The 24519-nt window shown below is 41.9% G+C and overlaps 1 protein-coding gene across 3 annotated transcripts in view; it reads left to right on the top strand.

The window, feature by feature from the left end:
• Nucleotides 1–24519, top strand: part of Apaf1 (apoptotic peptidase activating factor 1) — a 93433-nt gene that overhangs the window by 26224 nt on the left and 42690 nt on the right. For all 3 annotated transcript variants that reach the window (NM_001282947.1, NM_009684.2, NM_001042558.1), the window contains exons 11-16: nt 492–605; nt 1956–2140; nt 7036–7162; nt 8309–8434; nt 16604–16735; nt 19485–19610. In NM_001282947.1, the coding sequence (NP_001269876.1) occupies nt 492–605; nt 1956–2140; nt 7036–7162; nt 8309–8434; nt 16604–16735; nt 19485–19610 (810 nt within the window). The remainder of the gene's footprint in view (nt 1–491; nt 606–1955; nt 2141–7035; nt 7163–8308; nt 8435–16603; nt 16736–19484; nt 19611–24519) is intronic.

The raw sequence follows: 24519 nt of genomic DNA, 5'->3' as shown, positions 1-24519 counted from the left end.
GTATGTGTTTGTATGTTTGTGTATGTGTGTGTGATTGCACATGTGAGCACATGTACATGTGCTTGTTTTGTGCACATGTGTGAATACACATGTAAGCACATGCACATGTATTTGTATGTTTATGTATGTTTGCACATGTGAGCACATGCACATGTATTTGTATGTTTGTGTATGTTTGCACATGTGGGCACAAGCACATATGCTTGTTTTGTGTCATGGTTGCAAAGATTTCCTTTCCTAATCTTTTATATTTCTAAAAAAATTTCTGTTTCATATTTAAATTCTTTATATAACTGTGAGTTAAGCTGTTGTGGCCCCATTTACATTTATTTTGAGTTAGGTGTTTATTTTGCTACCTTTCCTCTGGTCTTACATTTTAGATCCACAAAGTGATTCCCAGTAGGGCTAGGAAAATGGCATTCTAGTTGTAATTTTTGATTTTTGTTTTTTTACACAGTACTCCTATCTTACAATTTTTCTGTATTTTTAAGGAACTTTGTGCTTTAATGTTTTCCCTGGACTGGATTAAAGCAAAAACAGAACTTGTCGGCCCTGCCCATCTGATTCACGAGTTCGTGGCATATAGGCATATATTGGATGAAAAGGTATCTATCAGTGTGAAAGTTTAGTAGCTAAGGCATGTCTCATTTTGACATTGACTTCTAAGTTTAGTGGTGGGAGTGAGCAGAATAGAGATCATCTTCTTGCTGTGCCCTTTGATTTTGGTTAATTGCTTCCTGGCCCACTGAGAACACACATAAGATTGAAGTTTGAAAACTGGGGAAGAGTGGGTCTCAGTGTTTTTTTTTTTTTCTGTAAGTGCTGAGAAATGCGGTTGATAATGGGATATTTTTCTTTATTTGTATTTTGGTTTTTGAGACAGGGCCTAACTATGTATCTCTTGCTGTCCTGGAACTTAACTATGTAGACCAGGCTGGCCTCAGGCTCACAGAGATCTGCCTGCCTCTGCCTTGCAAGTGCTGGGATTAAAGGTTTAAGCCACCATGCCTGGTGATAATGAGATGAGTCTAAGGGGATTACTGTCTCTTCCCCATCTGTCTGTCTGTCTATCTATCATCTATCTATGGACCCAGTATTTCTTTTTATTCTGCTTTCTCTTGAAGTCTCCTCTGTTAATGAAATCAATCTAAACTCTTCAATTTAGCCTTAGGCAGTTTCATAGGACATGGCCACAGAAACAGCTACATTCTTTGCCAAAATAACCCAGTTGCTTATATTGTTCTACTCTGGAACCTCTTGAGTTGGGCCTCTGTAGTCCTCGCTGCTCTCTGCACTGGGTCTTCCAAGGTCCTTCTAGGATGGCCTGTTAAGACCGACTTACACACTGAAATGCTTTCCTAGTCTGAAGTCCCAGTGTCTTTCATATTTCTCCAAAACAACAACAAAACAAACAACACCCCTCCCCCAACACACACACACACACACACACACACACACACACACACACACACAGAGTATGGGCAGGTATATTCAGCAGTACCTCAGTCCTGGTACCAATTTCTGTCTTAGGTACTTTTCTGTTGTTGAGACACCAAGGCAACTTGTAAAATAAAGCATTTAACTGGGGGCTTGCCAGTTAAACATGCAAGCAGGCTTGGCACTGAAGCAGTAGCTATGAACTTGCATTTTGAGACAACAGCCAGGGGGCAGAGAGAGAAGGAGAGGGAGAGGGAGAGGGAGAGGGAGAGGGAGAGGGAGAGGGAGAGGGAGAGGGAGAGGGAGAGGGAGAGGGAGAGGGAGAGGGAGAGGGAGAGGGAGAGGGAGAGGGAGAGGGAGAGGGAGAACACTGTATTTATTGCCTAGTGGCTGCTGTTATATTTTAGTTCATGTAGGCAATGTTCCATTTAAGTTTTAAAATGTTAAGATCACAGAAACAAAGAGATGTCAGGTTTTTGCTCTGGCTCTGTGTCTAACAGATTTCAGTTTATTCTTAGGATTGTGCAGTCTGTGAGAATTTTCAAGAGTTTTTATCTTTAAATGGACACCTCCTTGGACGACAGCCATTTCCTAATATTGTACAGCTGGGCCTCTGTGAACCAGAAACTTCCGAAGTTTATCGACAAGCAAAGCTGCAGGCCAAGCAGGAGGGGGATACTGGGCGCCTTTACCTGGAATGGATGTGAGTTGCCACAGAGACCAGAAGGACTCCGTTATTAACTGTTCTTTTCCAGGTGGTCAATAAACTCACTTTGTGAGATTTAACTACTTTAGAAACTTAGTAAGTGTTCCTACTGTCTTAGTCAGGGTTTTACTGCTGTGAACAGATACCATGACCAAGGCAACTTTTATAAAGGAAAACATTTAGTTGGGGCTGACTTACAGGTTCTGAGGTTTGGTTCATTATCATCAAAGTGAGAAGCATGACAGTGTTAATGCAGGCAGGCAGGGCGCTGGAGGAGCTGAGAGTTCTATATCTTCATCTGAAGGCCAACAGGAGAAGACTGGTTTCCAGGCAGCTAGGAGGAGGGTCTCTCAAAGCCCACCCCTACAGTGCCACGCTTCCTCCAACAGGGCCACACCTCCTAAGAGTGCCACTCCTTGGGTCAAACCACCACAACTACTCAGTAGAAAGTTCCAGAGAAGTAAGCACAGGAGAAAATAATTATATCATCCATAGAAACAAACAGGTCATCCTTGACATTAATGTAAAACGCTGCTATAATCTAGTGTGGTCGTGATGACCATAGACTTTGGAGTCCTAGACCTAGGTTTGAGTCTCCATACTTAAACTTAGACCTTGTGTGATTTTTTTTTAACATCCTGTACTTTACTTTCTTATGTGTTAAATGGAAATAATAATTTTTTAAATACTACTTTTGTGAAAATTTAAATGAGATAATATCTATAAAGTCACTTTTACTTTGCCATAGAGATTTTGTTTAATGCCACTGAGTTTTAATTCTTCTATGTCTTTTTTTTTTAAAGCATTTTTACAGTCTTTTTCTCCTTTTCATATTTGTATGTGTATGGTGTGCACTTCTGTATGTATGCATGTTTGTAAGTGTGTGTACAGTAGACATGTTTGTGTGGGGGTGTGGATGTAGAAACCCTATTAATATCAGGAACCTTCTATGACAGCCCTTCTTTCTTATTCTTTGAGGCAGGATCTCAGTCAAATCCAGGGCTCCCTAATATGGCTGATCTTGCTAACCAGCTTGCTCTGGAGAGTCTCCCGGGTGTCTCTGCATTCTGAGACTAGAATTGTAGGTGTGCGGTGTGCGTGCATGTGTGGGCATGAGGATGTGGAAGCCCTAGGAGGCCAGGCCCACCTACAATTTAGACGGGCTCTGGGGAATCAGGCTCCTGCCATCCGGCTGTGGAGGTGGTTCCTCAGCATGATCTTCATAATTTTTAAAAGGTGTGTTATATATTTTTGTTTATGTGTAGTGTGCATCTGGTTAAGTTTATGTGTATCCATGCATGTAAGTACCTGGAGAGGTCAGAGAGCATTGGATCCTCTGGACTAATTGGACTAATAGGTGGCTGTAAGCCATCTGATTTGAGTGCTGAGAACCAAATCCAAGTCCTCTGTAAGAGCAGTAAGTGCTCTTAACTGCTGACTCAGCTCTTCAGCCCCAGTTCTTCCACATCTTAAAGAAAGGCTGCTTACAGGGCAGGAGAGATAGCTCATGTTTGAAAATTGCCTTTGTTCATTTACTTGGTGTATGTGTGTTTATGTGTGTTTATGTGTGTTTATGTGTGTGTAATGTATGTATGTTGTTGGGTGTGGGTGGCTATGCAGCAACACACCTGTGGCATCAGAGAACAGCTTGCAGAAGTCGGTTCCCTCTTCCTCTGTGAGGGTCCCAGGGATTGAATTCAGGTTGTCCTCAGGTGTGCAGGTGAGCTATCATGCCAGCTCATTAAACAACAACACATTGAAGACTTAGAGAGATGACTCTTCCTGGTTTTACAGAGGACCAGGTTTAATTTCTAGTGGGCGGCTTACATTCCTCCTATGACTCTAGCATCAGGGGGGTTTTGATGTCTTTGGCCTTCATGGCCGATGCACTCATATGCACATACTCACCTACAGACTCACACATAATTACATTTTTTTAGTTAAAAGATTGAGAGATGTAAAATGATAATTCATACTTCCTATTCCCCCTTTCCCAGACTCAACCATCTTTTAACGTTTTCTTCCGAAGTGAAGTTTTACTTCCATTAGGGCAGCGTGGGAGGCTGCTTCCACCGAGGGTAGCAGCCTTTCTAACTTGCGGACGCTCCATTAGATCTGTTGGTGTTCTAGACTACTACTGTTTTTTTCTCTTATCACCTCTCAGCCTTTCTTGTGTCCATCTTTTTGCCAGTTCTCTTCTGTATTGGGTCAACTGTTCTGCAGTGCACAACAGTTTGGGGATTAGAATAGGATTCTTGCCCTTGGTTGCCTGGGCTTGAACCTCAGCTCTCAGATACAGTTGTGTATCACTAGGGGGGATTTACCGAACTTCTCTTGCCTAATTATACTAATTCATAGCGTGCTTGTAACATAACAGGACACTTGAATACATTCCTATTTAGCTAGTGACTAAATGCAATCCTTTTCAAACATGTATTGGTATTGTCTGTGGATGCATGTTTGAAGGTGTGTATTGTTTGCATTTGTGTGGGTGCCTGTGTGCATGGAGACCTGAGGTTGACATTTGAAGTCTTCCTTTATCTCTCCACCGTACCCATTACTCTTAGTTAAAGTTCGAGCTGGTCAGTAGTGTTAGTCTGGCTAGCCATCTAGCTCTAAGGAAACCCTACCTCCACTTGCCTCTCGGGTACAGGAATTACAGGCAGGCTGCCACTCAAAGCTGGCAATTTATTTGTGTTCTGGGGACCTCAACTATGGTCCTCAGGCTTGTGTGGTAACAGCAGGGCCCTGCCTCAGGCTCTTAAATGGATCCTTAACACTTGATCCGATCAAATGGACAGATTCAGTTCTTTCTCCCTCAGGAGTTACTGAGGTGTTAAATCTTTGCTATATTTTGCTGCCTTTTCTCCCATTGTGTCAGCTACATTCCAGCCTGTGACACTTGGTCACAGAATGGTTAGTCAGGTGTTGCTCTGTTTTTCCTTACCTAGCTTGGACCAGACCATTACAGAATGATTTATTTCAGTGCTAGACACCTTCCCTTTTAGATGTACAAAGGTCCATTGGCATCAGCTTAAATTTGAGTTTAAAATTTCAGAGCAGTAGTTTGTTCACACGTCCACTTGTTACCTTTGTACTCCGTCTCTGTGAAGGTCGCTGTCTGAGCTTTGAGGAATAGAATAGATGATCAAAGGAAAGATGGGTTTTATTTGTCTTGTTTTAAAGACAGAGCCTCTCTAGATGTCCAGGCTTAAACACTGGGTCCTTCTACTTTAGGCTCCCAACTATCTGGGATCATAGGTGTGTGCCACTGCATTTAGGTGGAAAGATTATAGTCTTAATGAAGTCGCCTTAACTTTGCTAGCAAAACATATGTCCTTACAGGTTGTCATAATTTTAATTCTTGTGTGATGCCTACTTACCACTGCTGATGAAGTGTAGTTGTTTCTACACAGGCTCCTAGTCAGACTTTTCTCCAGTACTTGGTCCTGTTTTTATTGCACATACACTCTTTACCCCTGAGCCCGTGGACAATTATTGTAGGGATTTATAATTCTAACAAGCCCATATAAAACACACACCATCTAGGTATTTTATTTACAAGCCATAAGCCTAGATTGGGTAGAGTTAGGGCTATCCCAGCTTATTCCCCAGCTATAAGGTCTCTTGTTATTTGCTGTTTCTCCTGGCCATGCAGTGCTGGTCCATGGTGGCTTCTTCCTTCTCCATCTTCCTCTTCTCCCTCTCTCTCTCCATCTGCAACCCCCTCACCTGAACCTCCAGCCCCACTGTCTCTCTCCCCATGCCCAGTCACAGGCTCTAGCAGTTAAACTGGGGAGGAAGTTCACATGGTACCACTTGAATAAGTACACGAGGATCTGCTTCTTGGGCGCAACCACGTCTCGAGGAGCCAGTATTTAGCATTAGAATTCAAGCAGCATCAGATCGACCCACTACAGGCAAAAAATAGTCACATAGTTGTCATTCTGTAGAATTAATATAGGAAGAAAATGACATTGCTTTATCTGTCCCCATCTCCTAGCCCCCACCCCCATTCTGAGTAGAGTTAGAGGAGAACTTTTTAAAGTATATCATATAGTGGTAGGGGCAGTGTCATATGTAGTGTGAGCTGTATTTTGCAGTGGCTTCTTTAATTTTACAATTGTGTTTTTTATTTTTATTTTTATTTACTTTTTAAAAAAGATTTATTTATTTTTATTTGTACAAGTATACTGTGGGTATCTTCAGACACACCAGAAGAGGGCATTGGATCCCATTACAGATGGTTGTGAGCCATGTGATTGCTGGGAATTGAACTCAGGACCTCTGGAAGAGCAATCAGGGCTCTTAACCGCTGAGCCATCTCTCCAGCCCTAAAATTGTGTTTTTTAAAAATATATGCTTACATATATTATATTAATGTGTATAAAGAATAGAGGGGCTAGAGAGATGGCTCAGTGTCTGAGAGCATTGGCTGCAGAGGACCTGGCTTAGTGCCTAGTACCCACACGGTGACTCACAACCATCTGTAGCCCCAGTTCCAGGGGATATCGTGGCGTTTTCTGACCTTTGTGGCCACTGCATGACATGGTGCTCATGTGTAAGTGCAGACAAAACACATAAAAATACAATGTTTTTTTAAAAGGAAAAAATAGAAAGTGACATATGTTTGATTAAGTAGATTTCTCTTAACTCAGTGACATTTGTATCACATGCCAGGTGGCTTGATATAAGATACTGTTTGTCTCAAATGTCACTTTTGTTAGATTCCTTTTTTGAGGTGTTCTGTACTGTCATTTGCATGCCAGTAGTTCAATAGTTTTGTATTTGGGAGAGATACAAGCATGTTAAAAGACACTTATTACTTGAAAGAAAAATGTTGCTTCAATCCTCAATCATTGAATTTCTCTTCATCTTTCCCTTGTATTTAGAAACAAAAAAACTATCAAGAATCTGTCCCGCTTAGTCGTCCGCCCCCACACAGATGCTGTTTACCACGCGTGTTTTTCTCAGGATGGTCAGAGAATAGCTTCTTGTGGGGCTGATAAAACCTTACAGGTAAGGTGTAGCTCGTGGAAAACACTGGAAGAGGCACGTGGCCTATTTGTGCAAATTAGGATATGTTTAAATACTAAGATTTAGGAAGATGATAGTTTAGAAGTGAAGAAATGTCAACTCTTGCACATTCGTAGACGTTCCTTTAGACTATTAAAGACGTAGCTGTTTTCAGTAGTTCCAAACTCGCCAGGGTCATTGAGGCGCTCTTTGCCTTGGCGGTTACTGTCCATCCATTTCCCATTTATGGGTAAGGAGAAAATGGCAGTAATGAACAGACATGCAGACTCCATCAGCAAATAGGAAAAGCATTGCTGCTGCTGAAAAACCATTGGTTAAACAAATTGTCAGAGGCCGAGAGATTTGTGACTGTATGGGAGTTGGATAGACGGCTTCCAAAGGCTACTTCTGTTCTCACTGTGATTTTGGGAAGTGCGGGAAGTGCTTTTTCCACATACTTTTATATTTAGAGTATTTGAATCTTTCCAAGATCAAAATTGTATACTCATTTCTGTAGAACTTGATTATGTTAATCTTGGCCTTAATCCCCCAGGAGTGCTGGGGAGTGAACTCAGGATCTGTGCATGTTGGGTAAGCACGCAACCCCTGAACTACATCTGCAGCCTTAATTTGGGGTTTTTGAGCTCCCAAAGAAAGTATATTTGGTTGTTTAGGATTTGTCAATATAGGGTCTGGAGAGATGGCTCAGGGGTTAAGAGCACTGACTGTTCTTCCAGAGGTTCAGAGTTCATTTCCCAGCAACCACACAGTGGCTCACAACCATCTGTAACGATGCACTCTTCTGGTGTGTGTCTGAAGGCAGCTGCTGTGTACTCATATAAATAAAAATAAATAAATCTTTAAAAAAAAACTTTGTCAATATAATAACACGAGATGAAGCTGTGTTTTATCACTTCTGTGTAGTGAGGCTTTGCAAGCCTTAACAATGGATACTTCTCTGTTTATGCTTGCATAAATAAACACTTAGGGATCCAGACAAATTCTGATTTTTGAGTCAGTTTGCTACATTCCGTTTTTGTTTTGAAAATAACAGTGACTAAGTAAGAACTTGCTGAGATGTATTTCCATTAAACGATGTCCTGTATTTAAGCGGTTGACAGTAAGAAAGACTGTGCTGTTGTTACGCAGGTGTTCAAAGCCGAGACAGGAGAGAAACTTCTTGACATCAAAGCTCACGAAGATGAGGTGCTTTGCTGCGCGTTCTCCTCAGACGACAGTTACATAGCGACCTGCTCAGCGGATAAGAAGGTTAAGGTAAGGCGCTGGAGCAGCGGCTCAGTGCTTAAGAGCACTTTCCACTCTTGCAGAGCACCCGTATGGCTGCTCACAACCCCCATACTCCAATTCCAGGGGACCTGACACACATGCCTGACCCCTGTCAACACCGAATGTTCCTGGCGCACACATACATTCAGGCAAAATACTCACTGAGAAAATACATTGAGGAGAAATTAAGGTAGGGAAGCATTTTCTTTCTGAGTTGAAGTCACACCTGTTCTTTTCTGTAACAGGCAGGAGTGGGCGGGGTTAAAGGACCCTTGTCTGCTGCTCGACTAACTTGGTCCATTATTGCGGGGGACATGACGGAGACTGCCCTTTATTTGTGCATGGCTGCTTTTCAGTTGGCCTTGGTGTGCATAGTTATTCCATGCTATCTGACTTTCCTACTCCCTTCTCCTCCTGCTCTGGTGAACTATGTGAAGCTAGATGGTCCTTGATGTAATGATTCCTAATCAATTAAGAATTGAGGCACAGGGGCACAGCACAGCACAGTCCTAATGGCCCAGGTGCATGCTGTGTGCTCTCATCTTGGAAACAATGCAATAATGGCACAATGGTAGTTCCAGATTAATGCTTGACGTGCAAAGAAAGTTTAGAAATAAATTAAGAAAATGAAGCAGAGCTAACTTTGGGACCCCAAGAAAGTAAAAAGCTATTGAAGTTATGAAATGAGTTTTGCCCAATATCTGAGAGTAGTTCCTGGTCTCTTTTGGATATGTATAGATAAGAAAGTGTAGAATGCATAAAATTATATATTAGTAAAACTAAGTCAAAACACTGGGACTCTTAGGAGAGTCATTGTGTGCAACGTGCAGAAGCAGAAAGCTAGCGGAACTACTGAGTTAAGGGTTAACCTGACTCTTCTGGCCACTGCCTGGCAGCTTTGCCCATGTCATTTATCATTAGAGCGTCACAGGAAAATGCGAGTAGCTGATCTTGGAGCTCTGAGCTCTGAAGTATAATAAGTCAAAAGTTAAAGTTTAAATGATGATAAGTTTGCAATTATTATTATTATTTTGGCCACAGGCCTAGGAATAGTGAAAGCTTGAGACTTTGGGGAACAACTGTAATTCCTGGTTCTCTGTGGGATGTGGTTATTCTTTTGAATTTGATTGGGCAATGATTATACAGTGTCTTTTCTTTTTCTACCTGCGTTTGGAGTAACAATAAAAGACTGGGGCAAGTTAAAGGCTGGGGAAGTGTGAAGGGAGTGTGTGTGTGTGAGTGAAAGAAGAGAGAATGTTAGGAGAGAGTGTGTGTGCATGTGGTGTGTTAAGTGTTTGTGAAGAGCGTGTGTGTGTGAGTGAAAGAGGAATGCACAGAGGTGTGTAGAAGTGTGGGAGTTCGAGAAAAGAAAAGCGCACAGGAGAAAATCAGAGGGCAGAGGAGAATGCAGACAGAGTGTGTGCAGCCTCAAGCTGCGAGCGAGCAGAGAGAGAGAGAGAAAGAGAGAGAGAGAGAGAGGTAGATCGATTCCCAGTGTTCTGAAAAAGTGCCACACTGATTTTCACAATGGTTGTCCTAGTTTGCATTCCTACCAGCAGTGAATTATTGTTCATTTTTCTTACTCCACATCCTCGCCAGTGTGAGCTGTCACCTGTGTTATTGATCTTGGCCTTTCCGACAGGTGTCAAATGGAATCTAGAAGTAGTTTTGATTTACATTTCCCTGATCACTTAGAATGCTGAACACTTTTTAAAGTGTTTCTCAGCCATTGAGTTTTTTCTTTTGAGAGTTCTCTATTTAGATCTGTACCTCATGTTTTCAATTGGATTATTTGGTTTTTTGATCTCTAGTTTCTTGAGTTCTTTATGTATTTTGAATATTTGTCCTCTATTGGGTGTGAAGTTGGTAAAAATCTTTTCCTGTACTGTACTGTACTGTACTGTACTGTAAAGCTGCTGCTTTGTCTGAATGACAGTGTCCTTTGCTTTACAGAGGCTTTCAGTTTCACAGGGGCCTATCATTGACTGGTGACCTTAGTGCCTGAGCCCTTGGTGTTCTGTTAGTCTTCTTCCGTGTCAGTGCGTTCAGGATATCCTCACTTCTGGTTTTATGTTGAGGTCTTTGATTCACTTGGAGCTGTGCAGAGCAATAGATAAGGATTTATTTGCATTTCTTTTACAGTTAGGCATCCAGTTTAATCAACACTATTTGTTGAAGATGCTATTTTTTCCCCCTAGTGTATCATTTTGGCTTCTTTATCTAAGACCAGGTATCCATATGTAGGTGGATTTGTGTCTGGATCTTCAATTCAATTCTATTGATCAATGTGTGTTTTTTATGCCCGTACCATGCTGTTTTTATTATTATAGGTTTTTATTACAACTGGAAATCAGGGAGGGTGATACCTCCAGTAGTTCTTTTATTATTCAGGATTGTTTAGCTATCCTAGGTTTTTTGTTTTTTCATATGACGTTTCCCTTTCAAAGTTTATAAAGAATTATGTTGAAATTTTGATGGGAATTGCATTGAATCTGTAGATTGCTTTTGGCAGGATGGCCATTTTTTACTGTTAATCCTACCGATCCATGAGCATGGGAGATCTTGTCTCCTGATATCTTTTCTACTTCTTCCTTCAAGTTTTTAATCATACATGTTTTTCACTTTGTTGGTTAGTGTTACTCCAAGATATTCTATATTACTTGAAGCTATTGTGAATGGTGTTGTTTTCCTGATTTCTTTCTCAATTTGTTTGTCATTTGTATATGGGAGGACTACTGATTTTTGTAAGTTAATCTTGTATCCTACTTTATTGAAAGTGTTTATCAGCTGTAGTAGTTCCCTGTAGAATTCTTAGGGCCACTTATGTATACTATCATATCATCTGCAAACAATAATACTTTGACTTCTTGTCTATTTGAATACCTTTAATCTTCTTCAGTTGTCTTATTGCTATAGCTAAGACTTAAGTACAATTTTGGATATATTTGGAGAGTTTTCCTGATGGATTGCTTTGAGTTTTTCTCCATTCTCCATTTAAGTTGATGTTGGGTATGGATTGCGATAAATTGTCTTTATTACGTTTAGGAATGTCCCTTGATTTCCTGATCTCTCCAGGACTTTTGTCATGAAGAGGTGTTGGATTTTGTCGAAGGTCTTTTCTGCATCTAGTGAGATGATCATGTGGGTTTTGTTGTTCTTTCAGTTTGTTTATATGGTGGGTTACACTTACTGATTTCGTATATTGAATCATCCCTGCATCTCTGGGATGATGCCTTTTTGATCTTGGTGGATGCTCTTTTTGATGTATTCTCAGATTAGGTTTGCAAATATTTTATTATTTTATTGAGTATTCTTGCATCTGTGTTCAAAAGAGAAATTGACCTGTAATTTTTTTGGTGGGGTCATTCTGTGGTTTGGGTGTCTGAGTAACTGTGGCCTCATGACATGAATTGGGCAGTGTCCCTCTGTTTCTATTTTGTGAATAAGTTTGAGGAGCATCTGCATTTATTGTTCTGTGAAAGTTGGGTAGAATCCCATGCTAAAACCATCTGGCCCTGGGCTGTTTTTGGTTGGCAGACTTTAATGACTGCTTCTATTTAACTAGGGGTTACAGGTCTGTTTAAATTCCTTATGTGTTCCTGATTTAATTTTGGTAAGCTGCACCTATCAAAACTATTCATTTCTTGTAGGTTTCCCAATGTGGTGGAGTACAGGTTTTTAAAATATGTCCTTATAATCCTGTGGGTTTCTTGGTGTCTATTGTCTGTCTGTCCATTTCTGATTTTGTTAGTTTGGATATTCTCTCTCCACACTTAGTTAATTTGAATTAGTGTTTGCTGATCTTATTTATTTTCTCGAGGAACCAACTCTTTGTTTCATTGATTGTTTGCACCGTTGTTGTTTCTATTTATTTACTGCAGCCCTGAGTTTGACTGTTTTTCTTTGTCTACTCCTCTTGGGTGTGACTGTTAAATGCTAGTATGAAATCTCTCCAGTTTTTCTATCTAGGCATGTAGTGTCATGAGCTTGCCTCCCAGAACTGCTTTCATTGTGTCCCATGAGCTTGGGTATGCTGTGTATTCATTTTCATTTAGATCTAAAAAGTCTTTAATTTTTTTCTTAATTTCTGTCTGGACCCATTTTTCATTCAGTAGAGTTTTATTCAGTTTCCATGAGTGCAAGCTTTCTATTGTTATTAATATTCAGCTTTAATTCATAATGGTCTAATAGTGTAGGGAGTCATTTCTCTCTCTCTCTCTAGCACGTGGTCAGTTTTGGAGAATGTTCCCTGAGGTGCAGAGGAGAAGGTATATTCTTTTGTGTTTGGGTGAAGTGTTCTGTGAATATCTTTTAGATCCATTTGGTTTATAATGTCTGATAGCTCTTGCATTTGATGGGTCAATATGTGATTTAAGCCATAGTAGTATTTTTTTTATGAACTTAGATACCCTTGTGTTTGGGGCATAGATGTTAAGAGTTGAAGTTTTTTTGTGTGCATTTTTCCCTTGATGAGTATATAGTGTCCTCTCCTATTTCTTCTGATTAGTCTTGATTTGAAGTCTTTTTTGTTAGGTATTAAGATGACTACCCCAGTGTGCTTCATAGGGCCATTTACTTGGAATATCATTTTCCCTTTTATCCCTTTACCCTGAAGTAATGTTTATCCTTGATGTTGAAGTGTGTTTCTTGGATGCAGCAGAAGATGAATCCTGTTTTTACATGCATTCTTTTAGCTTGTGTCTTTTTATTGGGGAAATTGGGACCGCTGATACTGAGATCTGTCCGGGGCCAGCCCCCACAGGGGTCTTCTTTCTTGTTGGTTTTTCTTGAGGCATCGGAGGGGGAAGAGTGTTGACAGAGTTGTCTTACGAGATATTTAGAGTTGCTGTATAATAATAAAAAGATTACTTATCTAAGTCTAAGTTACCTTGCTACTGTAGCTGACCTGCCTTCTGTGATCCTCTGAGGCCAGAAACTGCAGTGTCTGGCACTTAGCACCTCTTCCTAAAAACAGCGTGGTTAAGTAAATAGCCTCTGTACTGTCTCAGCAAGAACTTCACGGCCCTAACTTTAGGCCTGATTTAGGCCTAACTTTAGGAAGTTGCAGGAAGAAAAAAGGGACACTTTGAAAAGTGATTATAGAGTTTATTGCTAAGTTGTCAAAAGTTTCCTATGAAAGCTATCTAAGGGAAATGGGGAGAGGTCGTAAGTGGGGAAAGGCAAAAAATTCTTCTCTAAGCAGGGAAAGGCAAAAAATTCTAGTAAGGGAAAAATTCTTCTCTATCTTCTTCTCATCTCTTTGTCCTCAATACTTATACATCTTTCAGAATACATGATCACATGTTAAAAAAGTTCATCACAGGTTCACACACAAAATCCAATCATAAATTGAAATAGAAGTTTACAACAGAGAATGTCTACATGCATATCCATTAGGAGTGATTATCTGGCTAAACATCCATCACCTGTCTGAGCTTCACTGGCTCACTGAAGGGTTAAAGCCATAACTAAGTTACTAGTGAAGTTTTACGTAGATAAACTCAGTCAATATTTTATCTTCTGTCCTAGCACCTATAATAAACCGTTAGTTCCCTTTTTATGATCATTGGTTAATAGTTTTACAACCTCTTGGAATGTGCTCTGAATAGGAGAAAGTCTGGTTACTATCTAAGAGCAATTAACTGGTGATTCATGGGAGACTGGCAGCGTTCTTATTGAAGCTTTGACTATCAGAAAAGGACCTAATAGCAGTCCCACAATAGAAGGTGTAATGATCACTGATATAATTTTAGGAATTCTTATAGGATCATCATTAAGACTTGAGAAATCATCTATTTGTCTGTGTAGCATCACTACAAGACAGTGCATCTTCATGGATCTGCAGAGATCTGCTCCAAAGGGGTGTGCTATTACTTAGTGATTGTTATATATGTATGTTTGTTTATTTATTTATTTATTTTTGTTTTTTTGAGACAGGGTTTCTCTGTATAACCCTGGATGTCCTGGAACTCACTTTGTAGACCAGGCTGGCCTCAAACTCAGAAATCCACCTGCCTCTGCCTCCCGAGTGCTGGGATTAAAGGCTTGCACCACCACACCCAGCTTGTTATATATGTTTAATAATAACAGGAAAAGCATATTAATAGCAGGAATCTTTCCTAAAATTAATTCCCTTACGGCCTTGCCTAATAAGGGCGACCCTGTCGCAGATTATATAATAGTCTGAAGCAGGCCACCTCAGGAAGATTACCTGCTAGTTATTAGCTTGTCCCATTGTGGCTCCTAACAGAGATCAATGATGGAAGGTTGGAGGAGAACATCTTTGTTATCTGTTGTGGGTAATGCCAGAGATGGAAGGGAGACCACAGCAGGTGTTCCACTACAGAGCTGGATGTGAAACTGGGGGGTTGGATCTTGGGGACAGACAGGGAGGTGAAGATCTGCAATCAGCCTACCTGGTTCTCTGGCCAGAGTCCCAAATCCATATTTTTTTATAATTCTTTTATACCAAAAAAGAAAAAAAAATGCTTAGGTTGATTAGCTTGAATTATTTAGCCAACAATAAGGGAAAATCAGATAAATTAGTGAATTGGCCTGACATCAATAGATAGACCTATGAACCTGGATTTATAGGTCCATAATATTTATGTTAGTTGATATCTTTGATTATAAGTAATATTTTAAAAATGATATAATTCTAATTGTAAAGCATATAATTTATCAAATATAGCCTGATTCTATTTTAGTTTTATAGACTGATTTATATAATCAGTACAAACTAGACATGAACACTCTAACAGGTTACTGGTATAAAAAAGTAAGCAAGGAAAAGAAAAGAGGATAATTTTATCTTGTTAGTTAATATTTCTTGGGTCTTCCCTCTAAACTTTAGTTTTTATTTGGAGCATGTATACTAATAAGGAATTTAGATAGATAGATAGATAGATTTTGTATGTGTGTGTGTTTCATTTTCAACGGGCGAGACAGGCTCTGAGTAACCCAGGCATCCCAAGTGCTGGGATTAGTCGTGTGCTAACATGACTCACTTCACTGTAAGCTTTCTCATCAGAGGTGTAGAGCAGGGAATCTGGGTAAATGGAGTGGGCAAGCAAGGTTGGCTTGGGTTTCTTTCAGGAGATTTTAGCCCTGAAGAGGTCTGTGGGATGTCTAGACTAAGATTGAGATGCTGGTAAACCCTTATTATTTATCTATTTAAAAAATCATTAGTGTATATTAATTACATAGTCATTTCCATTATAAAATTTTCATAATGTACACAGTTTAGTTCAACATCTGCCTCCCACTCTCCAGATTATGTTTTTGTTATAATTCCATTCCTTTCCCCCTGATCCCGTCTCCCCACCCCACTCTTCCCATCGGCTCAGTGGTGTTCCAGGCAGCACTTACTTACTCTGTAGTTTCCACTTGGAGTTGGCTTTGAGATTGGCCTTGCTGGGCAGTTCCAGGTTCTAAAGTCAGAATGATACAGAGTGAAAGAGCGTTACACCAAGTCTCAGGACTGAAAATGCTCACTAAAGAGCTTACAGTGGCAAACTCTTGGAATCTCTTGGGGATTCTCTCACTTCTCATAAGTGCTCCGACAAAGGCAGAAGTGGCATAAGAGAAAAACAGGGACATAATCCTTGGGAGCTTCAAGTGTGGGTTACTGACAGCATGCAGAGGTCTGGTCTAGCCTCTGCTACTGACACCATGCAGAGGTCTGATCTAGTCTCTGCTACCGAGACATCGTGCAGAGGTCTGGTCTAGTCTCTGGACACCACTTCTCTGCTGCTATCATTTATATAAACATGGGAAATCTTGTGGTTAACTTTTGTTGTTTGTTCTTTTGAGAAGGGGGTCCTAGTGTGTAGCCCTGGCTGCTCTGGGACTCACTGTGTAGATCAGGTTGGCCTGGAACTCACAGAGATCTGTCTGCCTCTGCTTCCAGAGTGCTGGGATTAAAGGTGTGTGCGCACTATAATACCTGACTCTGCTTAACTTTCTGAAGCTAGGCAGACTTGTGCTGTATTTAGAGACTAGGAAGTGGGTTCACGTTAGTGTCATGCTCAGAGGGAAGGTCTGTCATCTCACAGGAGATAGATAGCGTCTGCCCAGTGAGGTACATTTGCTCTTCCTATTCTCCCTGTGGACGTAGTGGACAGCCGTTTATGTATTTTATTTTCTTGCTCTCGTCAGATTTGGGATTCTGCGACTGGGAAGCTTGTGCACACCTACGACGAGCACTCGGAGCAAGTCAATTGCTGCCATTTCACCAACAAGAGTAACCACCTTCTCTTGGCCACTGGGTCAAATGATTTCTTCCTCAAGGTGAGTGGGTATTGGAGACTACGAAGATGAATTCGTGATATAGCAGAATATCTTCGTTGATTTTCTTCTGTGTATTGTATTAGGTTTTGTTTTGTTTTGTTTTGTTTTGGTGGGGGGAACAAGGTCTCATTATATAGCTCTGGCTGTCCCGGAACTCACTCTGTAGACCAGGCCAGCTTCAAACACAGAGATCCACCTACCTCTTCCTCCCAAGTGCTGGGGTTAAAGTCAGGTGCACCTGGGTGTCTATTTTGCTTATTTATTTTAACCTCACTGTTAGGGATTAACCCATGTGCTAAGTAAATGCTCTGTCCCTGAGCTGCATCTCCAGCTCCTTCCCGGTTTACTGTCGCAGTGTTTGAGATGTCCCCGTTTTAAATTCCATATCCATAAGCAGAAAGTCGGGGAAAAAAGAGGCATTACAGCTTACATTACTGCAAACTGCACAGGGAGCGTGGATCCCGCTGGTGGCATTCCTGATCCGTCAGCTGTATTCTCAGGCCGCCCGCCCTCTCTCCTTCTCTCCCTCCCTCCCTGCCACTGGTCTCTGCCGACTTTGATGATCCAGTCACGCTGTCTTTATGTGACAGGAAATACCTCAGCTCCAGGTTAGTCCCAAAGTCCCTAATCACAGAGGAAGAGCAACTCGTCCTGTCCCAGAGCCTACAGGTCAGAGTTTAGAGAAGTCCCTCATTACCCCGTTTAGTTCAGACTCATTGTTCCGTAAGTGCAGTGCCAACAGGCTTGTGCACAGGTCACAGGCGTGGCCCTGTAAAAGGGAGAGAAGGAGGAGGCCTGATGTGTGAGAATTGTAACAGTTCAGAAGAAGGAGCTGCTGTGAGACGCAGAAGGAAGGAGGAAAAGGTGTGGTAGGAATATAAGCAAAACCCACGTGTCCGCCTCATGAATATCTGATGATATTGTGATTAGGAATTATAGGAGATTGCATCTTTTAGTCTCTTTAAGTAGATAACTGTAGGTAGATTAAATTCTCTGGTGTTCTAGAAGTTATCTTCTTTTGGATTTTTTTTTTTTTAATTAATTTTGTTTCAGATCGTTGGTCCACAATGTGACACCATTTTTACAGCGGCATCTCAGATTTTTAGGAGGTGCATGTGAAACATTTTAGAGAACCGCAGGCTGCACTCCTGCAATCCCAGCTCTCCGGAGGCCGAGGCAGGAGGAGCTTGAGCTATATAGCAAGGGCTACAGAGTAAAACTGTGGCTCAAACAGATGCGGTTTTACAACTTTCCACAAGGATACGGTGGGCGAAGCTTCACTAGAGAGTGCTGCCCTGGCACGCAAATGCTCCAGCTTCAAACCTCAGCACTGCGAAAAATCAAAGTGAGATCTTTCCAGCCCTATTTTATAAAAGCTTTACATCCAAAACTAGACCTTTTGTTTAGAGCAAACCGTGTGTGTGTTTGTCATTTCACCTGAAACATTTCAGCTTCACCCTCAGATGACAGTACCATGCTGTGTTCACACCTAAGAGTAGTGGGCTGTGGTTCTGCTACATAGCTGGCTTGTGTTAATTTCCCCATATGTGGTCTCAGACCCATAGCTTTATTAGATTCAGAATCCAGACAAACTTGGCTCTTGGTGGTTGTCTCTTTTATTCTGTTAAAAAGTCTCTTTTTCTCCTTTTTCCTTTCCCTGGTGTTGGGTTACTAGACAGGTAGAGTTACTTGCTCGAGGACTGTCACTCTGACTTGTTGGGTGGCTCACTGGACTGCTGTTTGACCTGAGCGGTAGTTCCTGTATTCTGGTATCAGGGAAGGTTTTGGGTTTTTTTTAGGCCATTAATAGCTTTTACCCAATTAGTTATCTCAAGGTTTGGGATGTCTCAGAAAAATGAAAAAAAAAAAAAAAAAAAAAAAAAAAGCTTGCTTGGACCATTTTTGTAACCTAGTACTTAAAAAATATGGAGGCAATTTATACATTACTTACTGATTTTTGTAGCTAATTAAATACTGCAATTCTAAACCACTCAGTTAAAAATAAGCAACAGTCGTTCAGTTAGTTTAGTGTCCAGAATAAAAGTGTAGTGAGGCCTTCAAGTTCCTTGGTGGACTGAGATGTTGATCTAAAGGTGCCCAGTTATTAATCACAAGCTTATCTTTGTATTTGACAACTTCATGTTACTCTGAATTAATTATCGTTCTGTAACCAGCAGTTCAAATGAAAAGGAAGAACTTAGTGTGAGTTTTACTTTTTCCATTTAACTTAGATTAATTTTCTTTTTAAAAATTAATTTATTTATATATTGCTTATGTATGTGCATGTATGTATGCCATTGTGTGTGGGTTGCCATGGAAGCCACAGCAGAAGGCATTGAGTTCTCTGGAGCTCAGGTTACAGGCAGTTGTGAGCTACCTGATGTGGGTGCTAGGAAGTTCATCAACTTGGGTCTCTGGGAGAGCTCAGATGCTCACGAGCCCCCTTTAGTATAGACCTTAAAATAGACCCGTCGGCAGTTTGATTTACATATATAGTGTATCCTGATCATATCCAACCCAACTCTCCCTCTCCCTTTCCCTGGGCCCACCATTCCCAGTCTGCACTTCCTCTTTCCACCTTGATTGCAGTTTCAAAGGGGCCAGATGCCAGGACTGGTCTAGAACCCTTGAGCTTCAGTGGTCCTTCGGTTTTAGCCTCCGAGTAGTTGGAACTGCAGGTGCCCGACACACCAGTCTCAAGCACTGCCTTTTTATGGTTTTAACTTATCCTTTTTCCCTTTCCAAATAGCTCTGGGATTTGAATCAAAAAGAATGTCGAAATACCATGTTTGGTCACACGAACTCAGTCAACCACTGCAGGTTCTCACCAGACGATGAGCTCTTGGCTAGCTGCTCAGCTGACGGGACTTTAAGGGTGAGCTTTGAACATCACGAGAGGGCTCTAACTTTAGAGAAGCCCTTATGGTCTGTGGTGAATGGGAGTTTCTGTTGGTGTTAGTGTTCCAAAGCTGGGATACAAGCCTGAGATAAACAACCTGTAAAGAGGGAAGACATATTTGTTTACAGTCTCGGAGGTTTTAATCTGACCCTGTCTCTGTCTGTGCCAAGGCAAGTGCCTTGTGGCAGGGAGCGTGTGGTGAAAGAAACTGCTTACCTATTAGGGTCTTGGAAGCAAAGCAGGAAATAGGAAGGCCTGGGGCTCCACTGTTCCCTTCAAGGGTACATGTTAAGGGCCTAACTTGGCTTCTCTAGGCCCTCATCCTTAAGGCTCTAAAACAGTGGTTCCCAACTTGTGGGTCATGGCTCTGTTGGCAAACCTGTCTCCAAAAACATTTACATTGTGATTCACAAGAGTGGCACAATTAGTTGTGAAGTGGTAATGAAATGATGTTACGGTTGGGATCCATAAGGAACTGTATTAAAGGGTCACAGCATTAGGAAGGGTGAGAACCACTGCCCTAAAACCTCGTGTGCCTGTGCCGCAGCCTGGGATCCACCCTGTCAGCTCATAAGCCTTTGGCGGAGTTCCTAGATCTAAGCCGGAGCAGCGTTTTTATGTTTGTAGAAGGAAGGCTTTCCTTTCAGCTGCTAAGAACCTTTGTCATACTGTTATTTTTGAATGCTTTATAACCCAGAGTTTAAATTCTTCACTTTAAGCATATCTTCCTCTTAAACATGTATTCATCATGTATTTTTAGATCGGTAGCATCAGGAGGCAGGTTAGCCTGCTTCTGTCTTCCCTGAAGAATCCAGTCTTATTTTTACTGTAGTCTTGTTGAAGAGTCTAGGGAGCTCTATCTACAATGCTGTGAAAGGGGACATGGTTGGTGTTTTATCTGTCACTTTTGGAGTCTTCTCCAATTGTTTGATTTCTCCTCTACTTTTTTTTTTCTGGAATATTTGTTTTTGGATTTTTATTTTTTTTCCTTGCCTTTTCTCCTTTCTCCTTTCTGGAAGATTCTTTCACTTCGTTTCCTAATATTTTAAATACAACAGTATTTTAAAACTTATTCACAGATTTTTCAGTACTTGTTCTTAGAATTATATTTCCTAAAAAACATTACACCGCAATTTCATGACTGTATTTTTTCTTCTTGCCAGTATGAATCGTTTTTTTTTTTTTTTTGGTTTACGTATGCCTTTTCCAGAGCTGTCTTCAGTACCTGCTCCTGTGTAGCAGTGACTTCAGGAAGGTGTCTGGGAATTGTGTTTCCTTCTAGGGTTCTTAGGGTTTTATATTTAAAAAAAAATTTTTTTTGTGCACGAGTATGAGAGTGGAGGTGCCGTGGTGTGTGTGTGGAGGCAGGAGGGCAGTGCTCAGGAGTCAGGTCTGTCCCTGAGCCGTCTGCAGGCTCAGCTTTCACGGTTTGATGATGAGCTCTCATTGGTAATCTTTCGTCTTGATCAGGGTGAGTGTTCTGAGAGAAATGCCTCGCTTTCTGGTTGTAGTGAGAAGAGTCATTGGAACATACCGTGGTATCTAGGCAGAGGTGGCAAAGGGAATGTATGCTTTATCTTAATGTCCTTATTTCCAGTATACTGACCCTGCCCTTAACTGGGTTAAGTATAAAACAACCCAGCCCACTCTTAGGGTTACAGCCTACCTGGACCGTAGAGTGGCAGGACGATCTCAGTGGATCTCTAAAGAGCCCTCCTGAGTTAGCCCCTCTCTCTAGAAGGAACCAGCCTGCACTTTCTGAGCCACTTAGATTTGAGTTCGTTCAGCTGGTTCCCCACTGCAGGCTCAGGATTCAGGTTTTAGGAGCCCACCTACCTTTCTTCTTCCTGGCCTTTCCTGTTACCCCGTCACAATTTCCTTTATCTTGTGGGTTGTAGCTAGAGAGAAAAAAAAATCCCTTTACTGTTGTTTTACATGGGGTTTGGGAGGGCATTCAGGTGAGTGTGGGTTTTTTTTACTTATAAAGAAAGCTAAGCTGTATTTCCTTTAGTAACTTTCTATTCATCTGTGCGTGAAACTGGTATATAATCTGTCTTTTCAGCTATAAGTTTTTAAAAACTGTGTATTTAGTATTCACTGGATGCTAGATACTATACTAGGCCTTTGGGGTTTAAACGCTAGAAGAAAAAAGTATGCCCCACAGTCTGGTTATTCAGAATAAAGTTAGGGAGATGGCAAGTGGATAAACAGTGACAAAATTATGTTCCAGACTGATTTCTTTTTAATTTAAAGATTTTTATATTATTTTTAAAGTTATGTGTATATGTAGATTTCTGTGCATGACTGACTGACTGTGCCTGTGGATTGCCAGTTGTTACAAACCCAAGGCAATGTTTCCTCCTTCTGACTCCGTCAGTATCAAACAGTTCAGCAGTGAGGGGTGCACCCCTTGAGTTTCTTAACCATCTATGGCAGGCTGATGCCAGGTTCCCTTTTTTAAGTTACACTACCTATCTTTCTGTCTGTCTGCCTATTTTTGCGTACGAGTGTGTACATCTCACAGCACGAGTGTGGAGGCCAGAGGACAGCTTGCAGGAGTTGGTTCTCTGCTTCTACCATGGTGCGTTCCAGAGACTGAGCTCCAGCCAGCGGGCTCGAGGTCTTACCTGCTCAGCTGTTCCTTTTGTTAGCCTGCAGGTCCTTTCAGGTTTCAGTACAGCAGGTGGGAGTTTGTGATTGATCGCTGCCCTAGCTTGCCCAGCAGATGGCGCTCTGCTATCTTTCTTCCTGTCTCCTGGCCTGTGCATTCTTTCCACACCTTCAGCTGCTGTGTTGCCTGGGCCTTAGAGGCCTTAGACGAATGGTAGGAGTGACTTGTTTAGGACATCACTGTTGCCAGCGTGTTGTCAGTCATGGGTCTCTGCATTCATTGTCATTTCATTGTGAATATGTGTATACTTTATTACCGGTCTTCAGCTGATGGACACACCGATTCTATTTACTAGCCAGTGGTGTGGCCAGTTAGTCCTGAGCTCAGAAATGTTTATGTCATGTTGGTCAGCGACAGGTGTTTGATTTCTGTATTCGTGTGTGAGTGTCACTAGCAGTGGGGGACAGGCATCACTCCACTCAGGGAGACCTGCCTGTGTTGATGACGGCTTTCCCACAGAGCTATTAAGCCAGTGTCACTGGCTCTTTGCACAGGCAGAGGTCCAGCAAAATGATGTTAGATAGCAGCTTGTCAAGGTCAGAGCCTTGTAAAGCCTTTACTGTCTGAGAGAATAGGAGCTGTAAAATTATCGATGCCCCAAAGGCTCTGGGATTCTCTAAGCTTGTTGTAGGGTATCATGTAGATAACCATGTGGTTTTCTGGGCCTCAAAGAGAAATGGTCTTAAAGCGTTTTCTTTAAAGATTGTTAGTTAAAGCACACAAGAGCTTAGGGTGCACAGGCACCCTGGGAACGGTGCAGTGGCCTCCTCAGAATACAGTGGTGTGGCTGTGTCATCTCCTGATGTGTGAAACTTTATCATTGTCTTCTAGGGGCTGAGCTGGCTGCAGAAGCTCACACAGTGTTGGTAGGTGTAGTGAAATTAAATTGTGTCAGCCTGCTTTTAGTTCCCAAACCTAAGTTTGTCCTACTAACTGTATGATTTCTCATAGATTCTGAATGTTAGGACCAAAGCTCTGCCATTTGGTTTGTTTCTTTTTAAAACTTAGAAATTACTTTATTTAACGTGTGTGTGTGTTGACATGCTTGGAGGTCAGAGGACAAGTTGGCCAGTCAGCTCTAGCCATCCCTCATGTGGGTCCTAGAGACTGAACGCAGGCCACCAGGCTTGGTGGGAGGTGCTTTCCCTACCCCTGACCCATCCTGCCTGCCTGCCTTCTTTCTGTACTAGATAAAGAAGGCTAACCATGCTAGTGCCTGTCGTCTCTTTTGTTTTATTTTACACAGAGTAGACACAGTTGTCCCAAGGGGAAAGTGTTAGGGTTTGGCAGCCTTTTTTGGGGGAGGGGATTTGGTCCAGGACATGGTAACCCTTTTGAAGCCAGAGCACACCGCTCACGCTCAGGTCTGAGAGTGAAGGTGCATCCTTTCAGGGGCCGTTGCTTGTGTGGCTGTTCCAGAATAGGGCTTAGAGTGTTTCATAGTCCATTTCTCAGAGCTGGTTAGTTCTGTGGCACTCCATAGCCCTACCCAGCACAGCGGAAGCCATGCTTCCTCTCACTATAGCTTTCAGTATAGTTCCTCCTTTAGGGGTCTCATTCTCACTGGATGCCCAGCAGGCACCGGGGCCCAGTACAGTTTGCTTCTGCGCTTGTGGTAGATGTGACTTGCATCTCCTGCTTGTCCCAGTAGAGGGCAGCAGCAGACAGCTGTGAGTCCCTTTTACACTCCTTCTCACTGTCAACACCAATCTTTAGCCACTTTCCACCCTGTGCAAGGCCCAGTTAACTTTTTTCCTTTTGAGATGAGCTCTCATGTAGCCCAAACTGGCTTCAAACACACGATCCTCCTGCCTCAACTGCAAAGCACTAGCATTATAGATGTGTCAAACTGTATGCAGCTCAATTAACTTTTTATCTAATTTTAGTGACTTTGGGGTTTTGTTTGTTTGTTTCTGCAAAATGGAAGCTGGATTTCTTGCTCTCTTTTTCTTTCTTTCCTCCCTCCCTCCCTTTCTTCCTTTCTCCTTCCTTTCTTTTTCTCTTATTGACTTTACATCCAGATCATAGCTCCCCCCTCCCACTTTACAAGTTTCTCCCTCCATTGCTTCTTCCCATTCTCCTCAGAGAAGGGGAGCCCCTCTTGGGTACCACCCTAACCTGGGACATGGGCGGGGGGGGGGGGGAACCTAGTTCCAGCAGGACCAGGCACATCCTCTCCCACTGAGGCCCAACCCTAGGCAGTTCAGGTAGGGG

Source organism: Mus musculus, chromosome 10, assembly GCF_000001635.26.
Source record: "Mus musculus strain C57BL/6J chromosome 10, GRCm38.p6 C57BL/6J".
NCBI classification, from domain to species: domain Eukaryota; kingdom Metazoa; phylum Chordata; class Mammalia; order Rodentia; family Muridae; genus Mus; species Mus musculus.
The sequence above is the reverse complement of the archived record's forward strand: the minus strand, read 5'-3'. Positions and strand labels throughout refer to the sequence as shown.